Source organism: Oncorhynchus tshawytscha, linkage group LG31, assembly GCF_018296145.1.
Source record: "Oncorhynchus tshawytscha isolate Ot180627B linkage group LG31, Otsh_v2.0, whole genome shotgun sequence".
In the NCBI taxonomy this organism is placed as follows: Eukaryota; Metazoa; Chordata; class Actinopteri; order Salmoniformes; family Salmonidae; genus Oncorhynchus; species Oncorhynchus tshawytscha.
The window spans coordinates 7,287,202-7,305,504 of record NC_056459.1 but is presented as its reverse complement, the minus strand read 5'-3'; the positions used below and the strand labels follow the sequence as shown (position 1 = coordinate 7,305,504).

Sequence of the window (18,303 nt, the reverse complement as noted above, 5' to 3'; positions counted from 1 at the left end):
ACCCGTGTTTCATCGAAATGTACACTGTAAAAAAAGATATTGAGATTCAGTCAAAATGACTAGTTTTATCTAGCCAAGTCAACTTAATTTGTTACATTTGTTGAGTTGACAAAATATTAAGTTGAGTTCACTTTAAAATGTCAAAGCTTATCAAATCGAGTTAGCAAAAGACAATGTTTACTCAACTTAGAAATTCACAACGATGAAGTCAAATCAACTGAAGCAACAGACCCCTTGACCTTTTCCACATTTTGTTACTTTACAGCCTTATTCTAAAATGGATTAAATCGTTTCCCCCCCCCCTCCTCAATCTACACACAATACCCCATAATGAACAAAGCAAAAACAGGTGTTTATAAATGTATACACATTTATAAAAAATTATAATAATGAAATATTACATTTACATAAATATTGAGACCCTTTACTCAGTACTTTGTTCAAGCATGCACCTTTGGCAGCAATTACAGCATTGAGTCGTCTTGGGTATGACGCTACAAGCTTGGCACACCTGTATTTGGGGAGTTTCTCCCATTATTCTCTGCAGATGCTCTCAAGCTCTGTGAAGTCTGATGCAGAGCGTCTCTGCACAGCTATTGTCAGGTCTCTCCAGAGATGTTCGATCAGGTTCAAGTCCGGGCTCTGGCCGTGCCACTCAAGGACATTCAGACACTTGTTCCCAAGCCATTCCTGGGTTGTCTTGGCTGTGCGCTTATTGTTGTTGTCCTTTCGGAAGATGAATTGTTGCCCCAGTCTGAGGTCCTGAGCGCATATGCAGCAGCTTTCCATCAATGATCTCTCTGTACTTTGCTCCATTCATCTTTCCCTTGATGCTGACTAGTCTACCAGTCAGTGCCGCTGAAAAAACATCCCCACAGCATGATGCTGCCACCACCATGCTTCACCATAGGGATGGTGCCAGGATTCCTCTAGATGTGATGCTTGGCACAAAGACATCAATCTTGGACTCATCAGACCAGAGTATGTTGTTTCTCATGGTCTGAGAGTCCTTTAGGTGCCTTTTGGCAAACGACAATCGTGTGGTCATGTGCATTTTACTGAGGAGTGGCTTCCATCTGGCCACTGTACCACAAAGGCCTGATTGGTGTAGTGCTGCAGAGATGGTTGTCCTTCTGGAAGGTTCTCACATCTCCACAGAGGAACTCTGGAGCTCTGTCAGAGTGACCATCAGGTTCTTGGTTACCTCCCTGACCAAGGCCCTTCTCCCCCGTTTGCTCAGTTTGGCTGGGCGGCCAGCTCTAGGAAGAGTCTTGGTGGTTCCAAACTTCTTCCATTTAAGAATGATGGAAGCCACTGTGTTCTTGGTGATCTTCAATGCTGTAGAAATGTTTTGGTACCCTTCTCCGGATCTGTGCCTCAACACAATGAAACTCAACGGTCAATTCCTTCGACCTCATGGCTTGGTTTCTGCTCTGATTTGCACTGTCAACTGTGGGACCATATATAGACAGGTGTGTCTCTTTCCAAGTTATGTCTAATCAATTGAATTAAAGTTGTAGAAACATCTCAAGGATGATCAATGGTAACAGGATGCACCTGAGCTCAATTTCGAATCTCCTGGCAAAGGGTCTGAATATGTAAATAAGTTTTATCTGTTTTTTAAATTTTGTATAAATGTGCAAAAATGTCTAAAAACCCTTTTTCACTTTGTCATTATGGGATACTGTGTGTAGATTGCTGGGATTTTTTATTTGATTTAATCCATTTTAGAATAAGGCTGTAAAGTAACAAAATGTGAAAAAAGTGAAGGGGTCTGAATACTTTCCGAATGCACTGTAACACAGTAGTGCTGACTGAAAGTGTCAAGTTCAGATGACTTCAATATATTTTGGGGGGGCCGAGCTCATTACAATAACATCCAGCATGCTTTACAACCGTTAATTTTTATATTTACATTTTTTTACATTTAGCAGACGCTTTTATCCAGAGCGACTTCAGTTGAAGGTAGATTTTTAAAAAATAACAAGGTAAACGTTTCTGTCACTGTTGCTGAGAATGCCATTGCAGTTGAAGTGATCTGTTGATTTGTTGACATTACTCAGTACACTGAAAAACTCACACATGGTGAAGAGACAGATGGGAGGGTAATGTTCCTTACTGAAATCTCTATTATATAATTTCAAAGATTTAGTCAGTCATTTTCAAAGTAGTTGTTTCAACTGTATAGGAAGTTGACACAACTTTACATTTTAAGGCAGCCTGGTTGCAAATTTAAAACAACTTATACAACAAGTTATTAAATACTAATTTGTGAGTTCCACTTACTTTACTAGGTTAAAGTAACATTAGAATAAGTAAACTCCACACAAAATCCAGATTGGACTTGAAATCAAATTTTAAGGCAGCTTGGTAACAAACTTTTGTAAGCTATACAGTGTACAGATGTGTATCGTCCACGTATCAGAGAAAATTTACTCTGTGTTTATGAATAACATCACTGAAAGGTATTATATAACATTTGCACAGTAGCGGTCCAAGAACAGAGCCTTGAGGGATTCCACTGCACAAACTTCACTCAACCCCCTAATTTGGGTAATGACTATAAACATAATTTATAATTTCAAGTATAACGTTTTGCAATGTTTGTTTTGCAAGATTCATTTTTCAAATCAGGTTACCGCTGAACTGTTTTGCAACACTTTTTGATAATCACTTAGCCTAACCCTCAACAATAAGCAACCAGGTGTCTCGTTAGATAACTATTTATGCTGTAAAAGCATTCATGCAACTGTATGAATTGCCGGTTCAGTGGCTTGAATGCAAGCATTGTAAAAACATATCTCATCAACATAAAACAAGATGGTTTCGTGTGTGTTGCATTGTGGGTATTGTAGTACATTGTAGACTTTTGGCACTGGTGTAGTCCATGGTCCAGCTGACCAGTGCCATTGAGATGCCCAGCAGCACCAGAAAGATCCAGTCCTCTCCCAGCTTGGCGACCAGGAACCTCTGTACCCGTGCTACACAGTCTGAGAAAACACCATGAAAGACGATAATTCACAATAAAGCTTCAACTACATGTATACTTTGTAACTATACAGTGTTAAAAGGTCATCAATTCTAAAATCAGATTTGATTTTAATACAACAATAACCAGTTTTTATCAATGTTCATGTTCAACTATTGATCACAAGCTAACAATTTTGAAAGTGCAACATTAACTCTGAGTATTAACTCTGAGTATTGTGGGGCAATAAAGACACTTTTACCGTCAGTGACTTTAATGAGCACTGACTTCTCACCTCTGCACTTTGAGTAGGAGCGACGTTTCTTTATAGACAAAGGGTTGCCTTGCTCTGTAGCCATTTGTGCATGTCCCACCTCGTCTGAGTGATGCCGACCCCTGTGCCTGCTGTGGTGCCCGTATCCATGTGTGTGACCATGGTGGTGGCCATGGTGGTGCCCGTGGTGATGGTGGCCACGGTGATGCTGTGGATGGTGGCCATGGTGATGGTGATGATGGTGGTGTTTCTTCCATTGTCTCTCTGTTAGAAGTCGGGTGGCCTCTCTCCGGCCAGACCCACCCGGGTGCTCATGGTATTCCCCATACAGCTGAAAGTGACAGGAGGAACATGACCCATATGTTCATGAACAAAGGACTACAGTGAAGACCCGCTGAAAATGTAGTTCAGGTAAGGTTAGGATGACAACATTCTATTTTGGGAAAATAAAAAACAACAGTTTAAGATATTTTAATTTGCTCTGAATGTGTATATTTTAAAGAAAATATATATCATGCAGTATATATACTATTATATATATATATATATACTATACTATTATTACATACAGTATATGTGCACGTAACAGTTCATATTTCCTACATTGTAGATGTAAGGTTCTGCATTTATTTTCTTAGTCAACCTTGTGTTCTGTTTCGTTATGTTCTTGAACGTAGCCCTGTCTGTCATTTTACGCACCTGGTCTCATCAGCTCCTTATTTAGTTCAGTTCATTCTGTTTGTGACTTTGTGAGGTATTGTTCGTTTGACTCTCCTTAGCCTTTTCCTGGCTTGTTTGTGAGAACCAGTTATAAACTTCAGTCCCAGTTTGGATTCACCTGCCTGTTTTCCTACCTGTGTATGACCATTGCCTGCCTGTGACCACGATTCCTGCCTTCTGTGAGGGTGAAATAAACACCTGCCGCGCTCTGTGTGTGACTCTAGACCTTTTTCTCCCTGAGTATTCATAACAGTAGAATAATAGTGAAGACATCAAAATTATGAAATAACACATGTGGAATTATGCAGTAACCAAAAAAGTGTTAAAAAAAATCTAAACCTATTATGCGTGTCTATGATATGAAGGTCAGTCAATCTGGAAAAATTTCAAAAACCTTTAGTTTTTTTCAAGTGCAGTTGCAAAAACCATCAAGGGCCATGATGAAATTGGCTCTCATGAGGACCGCCACAGGAAAGGAAGACCCAGAGTTACCTCTGCTGCAGAGAATAAGTTCATTAGAGTTACCAGCCTCAGAAATTGCAGCCCAAATAAATGCTTCACAGAGAACAAGTAACAGACACATCTCAACATCAACTGTTCAGAGGAGACGTGAATCAGACCTTCATGGTCAAATTGCTGCAGAGAAACCACTTCTAAAAGACACCTATAAGAAGAGACTTGCTTGAGCCAAGAACCACGAGCAATGGACATTAGACTGGTGAAAATTTGTCCTTTGGTCTGATGAGTCCAAATTTGAGATTTTTGGTTCCAACCGCCGTGTCTTTATGAGACACAGAGTAGGTGAACAGGTGATCTATGCATGTGTGGTTGGCACCATGAAGCATGGAGGAGGTGGGATGGTGTGGGGGTGCTTTGCTGGTGAGACTGTCAGTGATCTATTTAGAATTCAAGGCACACTTAATCAGCATGGCTACCACAGCATTCTGCAGCGATACGTCATCCCATCTGGTTTGTGCTTAGTGGGACTATCATTTGTTCTTCATCAGGACAATGGCCCAACACACATCCAGGCTGTGTAAGGGCTATTTGACCAAGAAGGAGGGTGATGAAGTGCTGCATCAGATGACTTGGCCTCCACAATCACCCAACCTCAACCCAATTGGGAGGGTTTGGGATGAGTTGGTCCGCAGAGTGAAGGAAAAGCAGCCAACAAATGCTCAGAATATGTGGGCACTCCAAGACCATTGAGAAAATAATTATTTTGGTTGAGAGAATGCCAAGCATGTGCAAACCTGTCATCAAGTCAAACGGTGGCTACTTTGAAGAATCTAAAATCTAAAATATATTTAGATTTTTTTTAAACACTTTTTTTGCTTTCTACATGATTCCATATGTTAATTCATAGTTCTGATGTCTTCACTGTTATTCTACAATGTGGAACATAGTAAAAATAAAGAAAAAGCCTTGAATTAGTAGGTGTGTCCAAACTTTTGACTTGGTACTGTATGTTATGAAAATATATAAATATAATGTGAATGGTCATGTATCAAAGAAGAACTTCAAATAAATAAACATATATTGATTGTTTCAGAATGTGGGAGAGTTCAAGTGTCATAATGTACAGTAAGCTCCAAAAGTATTGGGACAGTCACACATTTTTTGTTGTTTTGGCTCTGTAGCCACAAATTTCATACCCCCCCAAGACATATTGTATGACTGTATTATTGATTGTATGTTTGTTTATTCCATGTGTAACTCTGTGTTGTTGTCTGTGTCGAACTGCTTTGCTTTATCTTGGCCTGGTCGCAGTTGCAAATGAGAACTTGTTCTCAACTAGCCTACCTGGTTAAATAAAGGTGAAATAAAAAAATTATAAAAAAATACACAATGTAGAAGTGTTAAGAAACATATTCTATTCTTATTTACAGTAAAATTGACTCCAAAATGATACAATAAATGATTTACCATTCATTTCTATTGGGCACAAAGTAATAGTAGCATCCACGTTAATCCAAAGTGCTGGAGTACAGAGCCAAAACAAATCAAAAATTGTCACTGTCCCAATACTTTTGGAGCTCACCGCATTCTGGCGGACGGGTCATACAGAAAGACAAAACTCCTCGACATGTTGACTTTAAATCTCGTAGAGAGGAAGCGTGGGTCTACATTTGGATGAATTCCCTCTGGACCGCATCCAGACATCTGGCAAAGAGATAACTCCACCTCGCAACTCTCTCACACACAGAAACATGGACATACTTTCATAAACACATACATGACACACTAAAATAATGTCCTATTGTCTAATACATCTAATACTACATTACTTGGCTTTTATCATAGTGTAATTACAATGCATGGAATGTATCTTTTTGAGTGATAGCTATTACATTCGTTTCTGACCAGGGTGGGGGGAGCAGGTGGTTGGTAAGCTACTACACCAACCAAAGATCAAGCCAAGATTCAAGGTATTTGATCCTGTATCAGACAAGACCAGCAGTGGGTTGTGGGTAAGTATTTCACCCACTTTGTAATCATGACAGACACCTTTCACAATCAACCTGGAGAGGTTGGAAATATAACATTCCAATTCTAAACGGAAGAAGACATATTCTAATTCACTTGCATAAACAGTCAATCAAGTCTCCTAATTACTATGATAAAAAAACTATCAAACAGCAGAACATCTTGTAAGGAACATGTCAACGCCAATATTTTCCAAACTAACAGTTCAATGGTCTTCAAACCTACACTGTTATTGTTTCATTTGCATGATATTGTTTTAGTGGCTCAATTTAGTTATTTATATTTTTATTTCACCTTTATTTTACCAGGTAGGCCAGTTGAGAGCACGTTCTCATTTACAACTGCGAACTGGCCAAGATAAAGCAAAGCAGTTTGACACAGACAACAACACATGGGATAAACAAACGTACAGTCAATAACACAATAGAAAAATATATATATACTGTGTGTGCAAATGAGGTAAGATCAGGGAGGTAAGGCAATAAATAGGCTTTAGTGGCGAAGTGATTACAATTTAGCAATTAAACACTGGAGTGATAGATGTGCAGAAGATGAATGTGCAAGTAGAGATACTGAGTTGCAAAGGAGCAAAAATAAATAAATAATAATAACAATATGGGGATGAGGTAGTTGGATGGGCTATTTACAGATGGGCTATGTACAGGTGCAATGATCTGTGAGCTGCTCTGACAGTTGATGCTTAAAGTTAGCGAGGGAGATATGAGTCTCCAGCTTCAGTGATTTTTGCAATTCGTTCCAGTCATTGGCAACAGAGAACTGGAAGGAAAGGCAGCCAAAGGAGGAATAGGCTTTGGGGGTGACCAGAAAAATATACCTGCTGGAGCGCGTGCTACGGGTGGGTGCTGCTATGGTGACCAGTGAGCTGAGATAAGGCGGGGCTTTACCTAGCAAAGACTTATAGATGACCTGGAGCCAGTGGGTTTGGTGACGAATATGAGGCGAGGGCCAGTCAACGAGAGCATATAGGTCGCAGTGGTGGGTAGTATATGGGGCTTTGGTGACAAAACAGATGGCAATGTGATAGACTGCATCCAATTTGCTGAGTAGAGTGTTGGAGGCTATTTTGTAAATAACATCGCCGAAGTCAATGATTGGTAGGATAGTCAATTTTACGAGGGTATGTTTGGCAGCATGAGTGAAGGATGCTTTGTTGTGAAATAAGAAGCCGATTCTAGATTTAATTTTGGATTGGAGATGCCTAATGTGAGTCTGGACGGAGATGTTACAGTCTAACTAGACACCTAGGTATTTGTAATTATCCACATATTCTAAGTCAGAACCGTCCAGAGTAGTGATGCTGGACGGGCAGGCAGGTGCGGGCAGCGATCGGTTGAAGAGCATGCATTTAGTTTTACTTGCATGTAAGAGCAGTTGGAGGCCACGGAAGGAGGGTTGTATGGCATTGAAGCTCGTCTGGAGGTTAGTTAACACAGTGTCCAAAGAAGGGCCAGAAGTATACAGAATGGTGTCATCTACGTAGAGGTGGATGAGAGAATCACCAGTAGCAAGAGCGACATCATTGATGTATACAGAGAAAAGAGTCGGCCTGAGAATTGAACCCTGTGGCACCCCCATAGAGACTGCCAGAGGTCCGGAAAACAGGCTCTCCGATTTGACACACTGAACTCTGTCTGAGAAGTAGTTGGTGAACCAGGCGAGGCAGTCATTTGAGAAACCAAGGCTGTTGAGTCTGTCGATAAGAATGTGGTGTTTGACAAAGTCGAAAGCCTTGGCCAGGTCGAGGAATACGGCTGGACGGTATTGTCTTTTATCGATGGCGGTTATGATATCGTTTAGGACCTTGAGCGTGGCTGAGGTGCACCTATGACCAGCTCGGAAACCAGATTGCATAGCGGAGAAGGTATGGTGGGATTCGAAATGGTCGGTGGTCTGTTTGTTAACTAGGCTTTCGAAGACCTTAGAAAGGCAGGGTAGGATAGATATATGTCTGTTACAGTTTGGGTCTAGAGCGTCTCCCCCTTTGAAGAGGGGGATGACCATGTTAGTTTTCCAATCTTTGGGGATCTCAGACGATATGAAATAGAGGTTGAACAGGCTAGTAATGGGGGTAGCAACAATTGCAATACACAACCCTCATCCTCAATTTAAACAGATGAACCTTTATCTATGTACACACTGATGGAATTACATAATGACGTTTCAGACCTGAATAATGTCATAATCAGTGGTGTAAAGTACCTAAGTAAAAATACTTTAAAGTACTACTTAAGTAGTTTCTTGGGGTATATGTACTTTACTTTACTATTTATATTTTTGACAACTTTTACTTCACTACATTCCTAAAGAAACATTAATACTTTTTACTCCATACGTTTTCCCTGACGACCAAAAGCATTATTTACATTCTGTATGCTTACCAGAACAGGAAAATTGTGAAATTCACGCACTTATTGTAACAATGTGCACTGAGAGTCGGGAAGCAAGTTCAGGGAGTGAGTGTTTTAATAAACAAACACAACATAACACAAAATAAGAGACATGAACAACGAACAGACATGACACAGGAACAGAAGCAATAACACCTGGGGAAGGAACCAAAGGGAGTGACATATATAGGGAAGGTAATCTGGGAGGTGAAGGAGTCCAGGTGAGTCTGATGACGCGCAGGTGCGCCATACCGAGCAGCCTGGTGACCTAGAGGTCAGAGAGGGAGCACACGTGACACTCATCAAGAGAACACGTGGTCATCCCTACTGCCTCTGGTCTGGCAGACTCACTAAACACAGATGGATCTTTTGTAAATAACGTCTGAGTGTTGGAGTGTGCCCCTGCCTATCCATGCATTTTAAAAAGAACATGGAGCCATCTGCTTTGCTTAATATAAGGAATTTGAGATGATTTATACTTTTACTTATACTTTTGATACTTAAGTATATTTTAGCAATTACATTTACTTTTGATACGTAAGTATATTTAAAACCAAATACTTTTAGACTTTTACGCAAGTAGTATTTTACTGGGTGACTTTCACTTTTACTTGAGTAACTTTCTATTAAGGTATCTATACTTTTACTCAAGTAGTATTTTACTGAGTGACTTTCACTTTTACTTGAGTAACTTTCTATTAAGGTATCTATACTTTTACTCAAGTAGTATTTTACTGAGTGACTTTCACTTTTACTTGAGTAACTTTCTATTAAGGTATCTATACTTTTACTCAAGTATGACAATTGGTTACTTTTTCCACCACTGGTCATAATACAGTTCAGTTCATGTGAGGTTCCATGTAAAACACAAATAATCCAATGATTCATGTTTTATTACCGAGACACTATGTGCAGCCTCCATTGTTGTAGTCTACATTTATGTCTTTTAAAGAAATTGTTATACACAACATTGCCAAAAATATGTGGACATCTGCTCATCAAACATCTCATTCCAAAATCATGGTCATTAATATGGAGTTGGTCCCCCCTTTGCTCCACTCTTCTGTGAAGGCTTTCCACTAGACATTGGAACATTGCTGCGGGGACTTGCTTCCAATTCAGCCACAAGAGCATTATTGAGGTCTGGAACTGATGTTGGGTGATTAGGCCTGGCTCGCACTCGGCGTTCCAATTAATCCCAAAGGTGTTCGATAGGGTTGAGGTCAGGGCTCTGTGCAGGCCAGTCTAGTTCTTCCACACCGATCTTGACAAACCATTTCTGTATGGACCTCACTTTGTGCACGGGGGCATTGTCATACTGAAACAGTAAAGGGCCTTCCCCAAACTGTTGCCACAAAGTTGAAAGCACAGAATCGTCTAGAATGTCATTGTAAGCTGTAGCGTTAATATTTCCTTTCACTGGAACTAAGGGGCCTAGCCCGAACCATGAAAAACAGCCCCAGACCATTATTGCTCCTCCACCAAACTTTACAGTTGGCAGTATGCATTCGGGCAGGTAGCGTTCTCCTGGCATCCACCAATCCCAGATTAGTTCGTCGGATTGTCAGATGGTGAAGCCTGATTCATCACTCCAGAGAATGTGTTTCCACTGCTCCAATGGCGGCGAGCTTTACACCACTCCAGCTGACCCTTGGCATTGCGCATGGTGATCTTAAGCTTGTGCGAAGATCCCGATGAACAGTTCTTGTGCTGACGTTGCTTCCAGAGGCAGGTAGGAAATCGGTAGTCAGTGTTGCAACGGAGAACAGAGGATTTTTACGCGCTACAGCACTTGGTGGTCCCGTTCTGTGAGCTTGTGCGGCTTCCGCTTCGCTGCTGAGCCGTTGTTGCTCCTAGACCTTTCCACTTCACAACAACAGCACGTACAGTTGACCGGAGCAGCTCTATCAGGGCATAAATTTGATGTACTGACTTATTGGAAAGGTGACATCCTATGACGCTGCCACGATGAAAGTCACTGAGCTCGTCAGTACGGGCCATTCTACTGACAATGTTTGTCTATGGAGATTGCATGGCTGTGTGATCGATTAAACACACCTGTCAGCAACGGGTGTGTCTGAAATATCCGAATACACTCATTTGAAGGGGTGTCCATACTTTTGGCCATGTAGTGTATCTGTTCCACAAAGTGAAGGCCTACATTGCAAAAATAGTGAAAAAATTGCAACTCCATGCTATGGCCTTTTCTCAGTTGGATTTGCTGAACTCCTGCGTCCTCTCTCCTACGTCCTTCCTCGCTTCCTTTTGAAAAAGGTCTCCTCAAACCACTCATCGGTTTCCAGGCCACGGAGTAGAGAAGACGGAGGAGAGAGGGTGGAGGATGGACTTTTGCCAAAATTAGAAAAGGCCTATGACACAGTGGATAGGGCATGTTGACACAAAACATCCTCCTGAAATCAGACACAGATCAATGTCAATGGGGTGCTGGGCTGCTTGGGACAATATGCAATATTGAGTAGAACCCATACATCCATACAAATACTGTACCTTTGTTTAGTGAACATTTTGATCTGATAAGCGGATCTTTCTCACGTAATTTACCATGGTACACCACAAGCACATAGACATCATACATCAGACATCATTGAATTAGTGAAACAAAATCTTTTGTGGGAAACCAACAATCTGTTGTGTGGAGTCTGAAAAGCATGTAATGTATACTATGAGCGCTCAGATACGAACAACATCTGCATAGTGCAGTTGATCGCTGGTCAACATTGCGACAAGTAGTCACAAGTGGTGCCTAGCGTTGACGCTTTGGGCCGGCCTTTCAATAACCTTTCAACACCTCTTAATTTAGTGTACACGTACAGGTCTGTCTCTGTGGGTCCTAGAAAGAGTGCTGTACGTCAGTCATGGTCATACACACGGAAATGTATAGCACATAAATCCCCAACGTAACATGAGACGAAACTGAGCTGCACACTCGACATGACTTCCATTGGACCAGACCTATCACTGTCAGGCTTACCATGGGATGCCTTAGCAAAGTATCAGACTGTATTATACCTGTATCGGGTAACTGTCCAACAAACCTCTTACTATAACAATATGTTGGGGAAGTTGTATAATTTCAAAAATAGGCACTAAGGGGTTATAATTAGGAATTAAACAAGACAGAATATATGGGGATGTCTTTAAAAAAATATATACTATTGTATACATTGGTATTAATACTATAGTATTCACTGTAGTGTTTTTTCTGACTCTACTGTAGTATTCACTGTAGTATACTGTATTATTTATAGTTAACTATAGTATAAATGCTGTAGTGAAAGAAAACTGTAGTATATACTATAGTAATTAATGTAGTGTTTTTGCGGATTGTAGTACACTGTAGTATTTACTGTAGTGTTTTTGTGGACATTACTGTAGTATTTACTATGTTTTATTGTCTTTGACATAGAAGTGGAGGCTTTCTCCTTGAGGAAACCTACTGGAGAAATAGAAAAAGAGTCAATTTTCCATAACCTGTAGGTATGTAGGACTGGGGTCTGAACTGATAGTTCAGAGCTTCTACTCTTTTCTATAACCTGTAGGGAACACAATAGTATGGTCTATACTTGGCATGTAGGTTTCTCATTCATGGGTGGCACAAACTGCGATATGGGGGAGGGGAATGGACAGAGTATTTACAATTTAAATACTGTAGTATTTACTATAGTTAAACAAGTGTTGTATTTTTGCAGAAATAGTATTTACAGTGTTTTTGCGGATAATAATGTAGTATTTACTATAGTATTCTACAGTTTTCTACAACATCTATAGTAAGCATTACACGACCAAAGGATATTACAGTGTGTAATGTAGTATTCTACAGTATACTACAAAATGCTACAGTAAGCACTACACAATCGAGGGATACTACAGTGTGTAGTATAGTATTCTACAGTTTAATACATAATTCTATAGTAAATACTGTAAACGGTAGTATTTTACATGCGGGAACTTTCCCAGCTGCCGTCTGCGGAATCTGTGGACAGGATTTAGTAACAATGAATCTTTTATAACAGTGTGTTGTTGGATTTGAATGACTGAATTCAACACAGGTGTCAGTAGCAGACTTACGGATATTATGTGTACACAAAATCCATTTGGCTGTAGTCATGGATTTACTGGGAAATACTAGCCTCCAGAAAAGGAGTCAGAAATACTTTCAGTCCCCTGAAGTGCAGCAGTAAAGCCTTGGTTATGCCACTTGTTATACTATACCAAGGAAACAGAAACCGCTCTCAACCGACTCACCCCTGGAAAATAGTGCAAGGTGGGGTTAGCCGTAACCCCACCTGCAATTGAGTGACGATCCTCTACACACCAAAAGATACTCAAAAGATAATTATGTTTTTAATAATGACAAAATATCATGTCTAATCATGTTTTATAGAAACATTTGGTTTCATTCTAAATGATTCCATACTGTTTAAGTTTGATTTAACTTGTTTGGGGAACTTAAAGAAATTCTCCCCCTACAGATTCCCTTATTAGCGAGAGGTCTACCTCAAGACTTAATCCTCACTCCATTTTTATTTGCCCTGTTTTTTTTATCAGGGTCCTTGTGTTTCCTAGTGGTTTCTGTACAAACTCTTTCACCTTCAGAATACACTGTGGTAACATAACATCTTGGCAAACTCCTGTGACAGGAAGGCAAATCTCTTTGATGCTCACTCCTCAAAGGCCATGGGCGAGTTGGAATCTTAAAGATTTCACCAATATATATGTCTAGTAACACACAGATGTTTTCACAAACATTTATTAGGCATTTACTTAACTAGCATCTAACTGGATCTAACTTAGGACAGTCAACTAACTAGTCCATGACTGTAATGCATCACTATCATATGGCTATTGGCTATTCTACACACTATAATATACTACAACTACTAATATACTACACAGTAGGTCACAGTAGGTCACAGTAGGTCATATGCTAAAGGTTTTGTGACCATTGTAATAGTAACGTCCCCATCAGTTTGCTTGTTGATACATTCAGATCAGTCTTGTAAAGTGCCTGTATGAACACCTTATCAACAAGCTGGTTAATTTAAACATTTTCAAATGAGAAATGACACCTGTGTGACTGATACACGTGTTTTATCCCATACCATCACGTCGCTGCTCGCTCACAACTCCCATCAGTCTATTTCAGTCATCCTCTGCCTTTCCCTACCTCTGTCAGTACATGTAATCCCCCTCTTTCTCCATATTTCTCCTCCCCTCTGAGCCCCTCGCTCTCTTCTGCATCTACACCTCATGCTCCTCGAACACTTTCCCTCTCTCCCCCCTTTCTCACCGGGTGTAACTCTACTCTGGGAGTTATATTTAGCACCGGTGTGACCCAACGTTCACCGCTACACACTTCTCCACACCTCTCACTCTCGCTATCTCTCGCCCTCTGGGTGTATCTCCCAATCTCTCACTATCTGTCTGCTTGTCTGTCGTCCCGCTGACCCTCAAGGATTTCTGTAAGGGAGAGGTAGGTGTGAATGGACCACGGCATTTGGGCATGTTCGGAAAGCGGAAAGCAAGCACGTTTATCATAAAGTGTACAGAGAGACATCAAATCACTCCGTGTGGATTTGATCAACACTGCAAAATAGATATAATCTCAATGAACATCATAACGGCTCTTTTTTTGTAGTTTTCACAATGAAGGCACATACCTGGACACACCCGTGAGATAGTCAGGGTGGATTCAAATCAGAGAAAACAACATGAGAATAGATTATGATTCATGAGCTCTGCTATGACCGTTACGGATTCTATCCGTGCGTTTCTTTTTTAGTAACAGCTTGACAATGTAATGTGAAGAATTACATTTATTACGCCGTCAAGCTGTTACTGATAACTCGGATGGATAAAATACATAACGGTCATGTTATGAATGTCACGGAAACCTCCGGAACTTTTACACACACCTGTCTCCTGTTCCCACTGATTAGTAAGTGTGCCCTTTGGTTTCCATTGGGCTGTCCATTAGTGTTCCAAAGTCTGCAGGTGCGTGTGAGTACCTGTGGGGTGTTTTGGGTTATCGTGCCCTTGTGGATTGCGCAGATGATTACGGTTCTCGTCCCGTGTGTTAATTATTGTGCGCTTGTGTTATTATTAGAGGTACTCCTCGCTCTTTTGTTTGGGTCTCAACCCTGTGTGTTGTAGACGTGTTTGTTTGGTCTTCGTCCCCGTGCCTTTACACAGCACGCCGTAATTTTGTACAATAAAAAATCCTATTATGCATTCCTGCGTCTGTCTCCCAATAAATTATACCAACGTGACAATGAATAATCACTGTTAGCGGTTGCAGGGCCTTCGCCTGCACGTTGGGCCTGACAACACCCTTAACTGTATTCAGGGACACCAAAATATAAGAAGTTATTGCAGTAATAAGAGTAGTAGTAGTAACAAATAGGAATCTATCTTCTGTCTGTCTGTCTGTCCCTGACCTCAATCAAATGTATCTAGGTTCCTATTCAGTATTTAAAAATGGTTAATGGCTTTATAATTGACACATTCCTGAATTCCCAATTAGTTTGTTAAGCCAAAGAGTTTGAAACCTCTCTGGTTGTCTGTCTGTCTGTCTGTCTGTCTGTCTGTCTGTCTGTCTGTCTGTCTGTCTGTCTGTCTGTCTGTCTGTCTGTCTGTCTGTCTGTCTGTCTGTCTGTCTGTCTGTCTGTCTGTCTGTCTGTCTGTCTGTCTGTCTGTCTGTCTGTCTGTCTGTCTGTCTGTCTGTCTGTCTGTCTGTCTGTCTGTCTGTCTGTCTGTCTGTCTGTCTGTCTGTCTGTCTGTCTGTCTGTCTGTCTGTCTGTCTGTCTGTCTGTCTGTCTGTCTGTCTGCAGGTCCATTCATCTGCTGTTCGGATCGAACTATAGACATCTATAGCAATGGGCCACATGACGGGAATGTAAAGTCAAAGTCTTCCAGAGTATTAACCACATACATTCTCCGCATGTCTGTCAACAACTCTCCACATAACTCTCTATTGTGCCTGGCAATGGCATCTTGTTGAAATGAAATGGGAGGCCCCCAGGTGATATCATTTCTTGATCCTCCCCAGCAGAATGACAAGGAGAACAGAAACAAACTCCCGCTCCAAAAAAGTGACACTTCTCAATATAGCCCGGCTCCCCGGGTGACAGTGTAAACATACGGTTATCACAGTCCACATGGCCTGCACAAACACACACACATGTGCACACACACATGTGCACACACACATGTGCACACACACATGTGCACACACACACACACACACACACACACACACACACACACACACACACACACACACACACACACACACACACCACACCCACACCCACACACAGATACGCAGGTGTAGACACACACACACACACACACACATCACCATGTGGACACAGTCTAACAGCCTATGGCCTTAGCCAAAGCCCCACGGTATACTGTTTCCCTGTTAAATACAATACGCCACACCAATTGACATCCTGCGTGTTTCTTAAGAATCCAAAAAACATTCTGAACGTCCAATGGTTTATGTCCCTCTGGATGTTTTGGAACAATCTGTTCCCCGGGGTCTTAGACTACGTGACGCGCAAGCAAGCATATTCCACGTGCACAATTGGGTTTACCCCTTCCCACACCACACCACACCACACTGCTTTAAACCTAGATTTATCACCACGGAGGAAATCACACTTTTCATGCAAACACATTTCTCCCAGGTCTATCTGAGAGCATGTAGAGGCACTTACCACCATACAAAACCAAGGAGGTAGTTGAACAAACAAACATCTATCTCCTCTTAAAAATGCATTATGTTTGTGGGTAAGCAACGAAAGGACTGAAAGGTGGAGAGGCTAATGAACAGGTGGTCGAGAAAGGGAGAGAGAGAAAGAGCAAGACGGTGAGAGAGAGTTGAGACGGAGACTGAAGGTGTGTGGTCCTCAGACACACAAGACACCTGTTGCCATGAGCCTGTTGCCACAGTAACAGGCCTGCTAAGAGGTCTCTGTGACCACCGTGACAATACTGTGTCCCTCCCCATGCTCCCTATGCAAGAGCAGGGACGACCCGATATGTCATGCAAGAGATTGCGCAAGATTCATTTCCGAGTTAGAGATGAAGCGGCAGAGATAGGTAGCGTTACACAGTGGTACGCTGAGAGCGAATGGAATGAGATCAGAGGAGAAGTTACTGACAGAGTTACGGAGGGATAGGACGTGAGAGGAGAGAGACAGAGAGAGAGAGAGGAAGAGAGCGTGGGAGAAAGAGAACTGACCAGGGTCTGTTGGTATCTCAGAGCCTTCCTTTCCGACGCATCTGCGGCCATTGACACACTGTCACTGACCCAAAAATAAACCAGCTGTCGGTCTCAGCATTTCCAGCTCTGCGTTCGCGCCGGAGAGTACGCGCAGACACACATGCACACAGGAAACACACACAGAGAGATAGATACTCTCCCACACACACACATTCTGACACAGTGTAAACGAGCCTTTGCAGTAGATCCCCCCTTCTTCCCTCCACCACTCGGATTGCCCACCCCTGTCCTGGTGAGCAGTGCGTGTCAATGAGCAGACGCCCCATGCCTCACTAACCCATCTCTCCCTCTATCACTCCCTCTATCAGATAGGCAGCACAGACTGTAGCAGTGGCTAATGGCGTACCCATCCTGTTGCCTGGGGCGACCCCCTAAGACTTTGAGAACCTGTTAATTTGAATAGAGGTACAGCAGGGAAGGGGGAGACAGAAGGGGAGGGGGGGTGGAGACAGGGAATGAGAGAGCGAGAGAGATAGTTCATTGGGCATGGCCTGCTGTGAGGGATGTTCCTCGTTGGAGTTGGCACTGCACTTTGTTGAGGGTATGGCTATGGCACAGGATGTTCTTTTGGCTTGTTGGGTTTGGAGATGCCAGGATATAGCAAGTTTCAGGGTCTAGCAACTGCGACTGTCTGATCCAGCAACTATGAGAGTCGAGAAAACAGATGTTGATATGCAATGCCCGTCAAAAAAGAAAAAACATTTGGAACTCAGAAAAATATCCAAGGAGTTCAAGATACGACTGAACTTCATTAAAGATAAATTAATTAAAATGCACAGAAAGGAGACAATTACATAATATGGTAGATGTACGGAAAGCATAGAGGTTTTCATATCACAAGATGTTTTCAGAGCCCTTTAAAGCAGACTCTTTATGTTTTAGGCATTTAAAGTAAGTGTTAACTGAATATCTCCCTATGATGTCATACTCCTGAGGAGAATGAGCTCACCAATCAGTGGTCTACAGGAGGATGAGTTGGCCAATCAGTGGTCTACTTGCGTGAATATTTTTAATTACCATCTTACGCCCACACAATTCTGTTGTTGGGGTACGCCCACACAATTCTGTTGTTGGGGTACGCCCACACAATTCTGTTGTTGAAGTACGCCCACACAATTCCAACACAGAAAAGCTG

At 41.7% G+C, this 18,303-nt stretch overlaps 1 protein-coding gene across 1 annotated transcript in view; it reads right to left on the bottom strand.

The window, feature by feature from the left end:
* Positions 1–17,338, bottom strand: part of LOC112229846 (chloride channel protein 1-like) — a 36,515-nt gene extending 19,177 nt beyond the window's left edge. The window contains exons 1-3 of the mRNA XM_042310530.1: positions 17,127–17,338; positions 3,264–3,573; positions 2,859–2,990 (exon numbers count right to left, since the gene is read on the bottom strand). Coding sequence (XP_042166464.1) covers positions 2,859–2,990; positions 3,264–3,573; positions 17,127–17,177 — 493 coding nt within the window. The 5' untranslated portion in view covers positions 17,178–17,338. The remainder of the gene's footprint in view (positions 1–2,858; positions 2,991–3,263; positions 3,574–17,126) is intronic.
* Between the last annotated feature and the right edge of the window lie 965 nt (positions 17,339–18,303).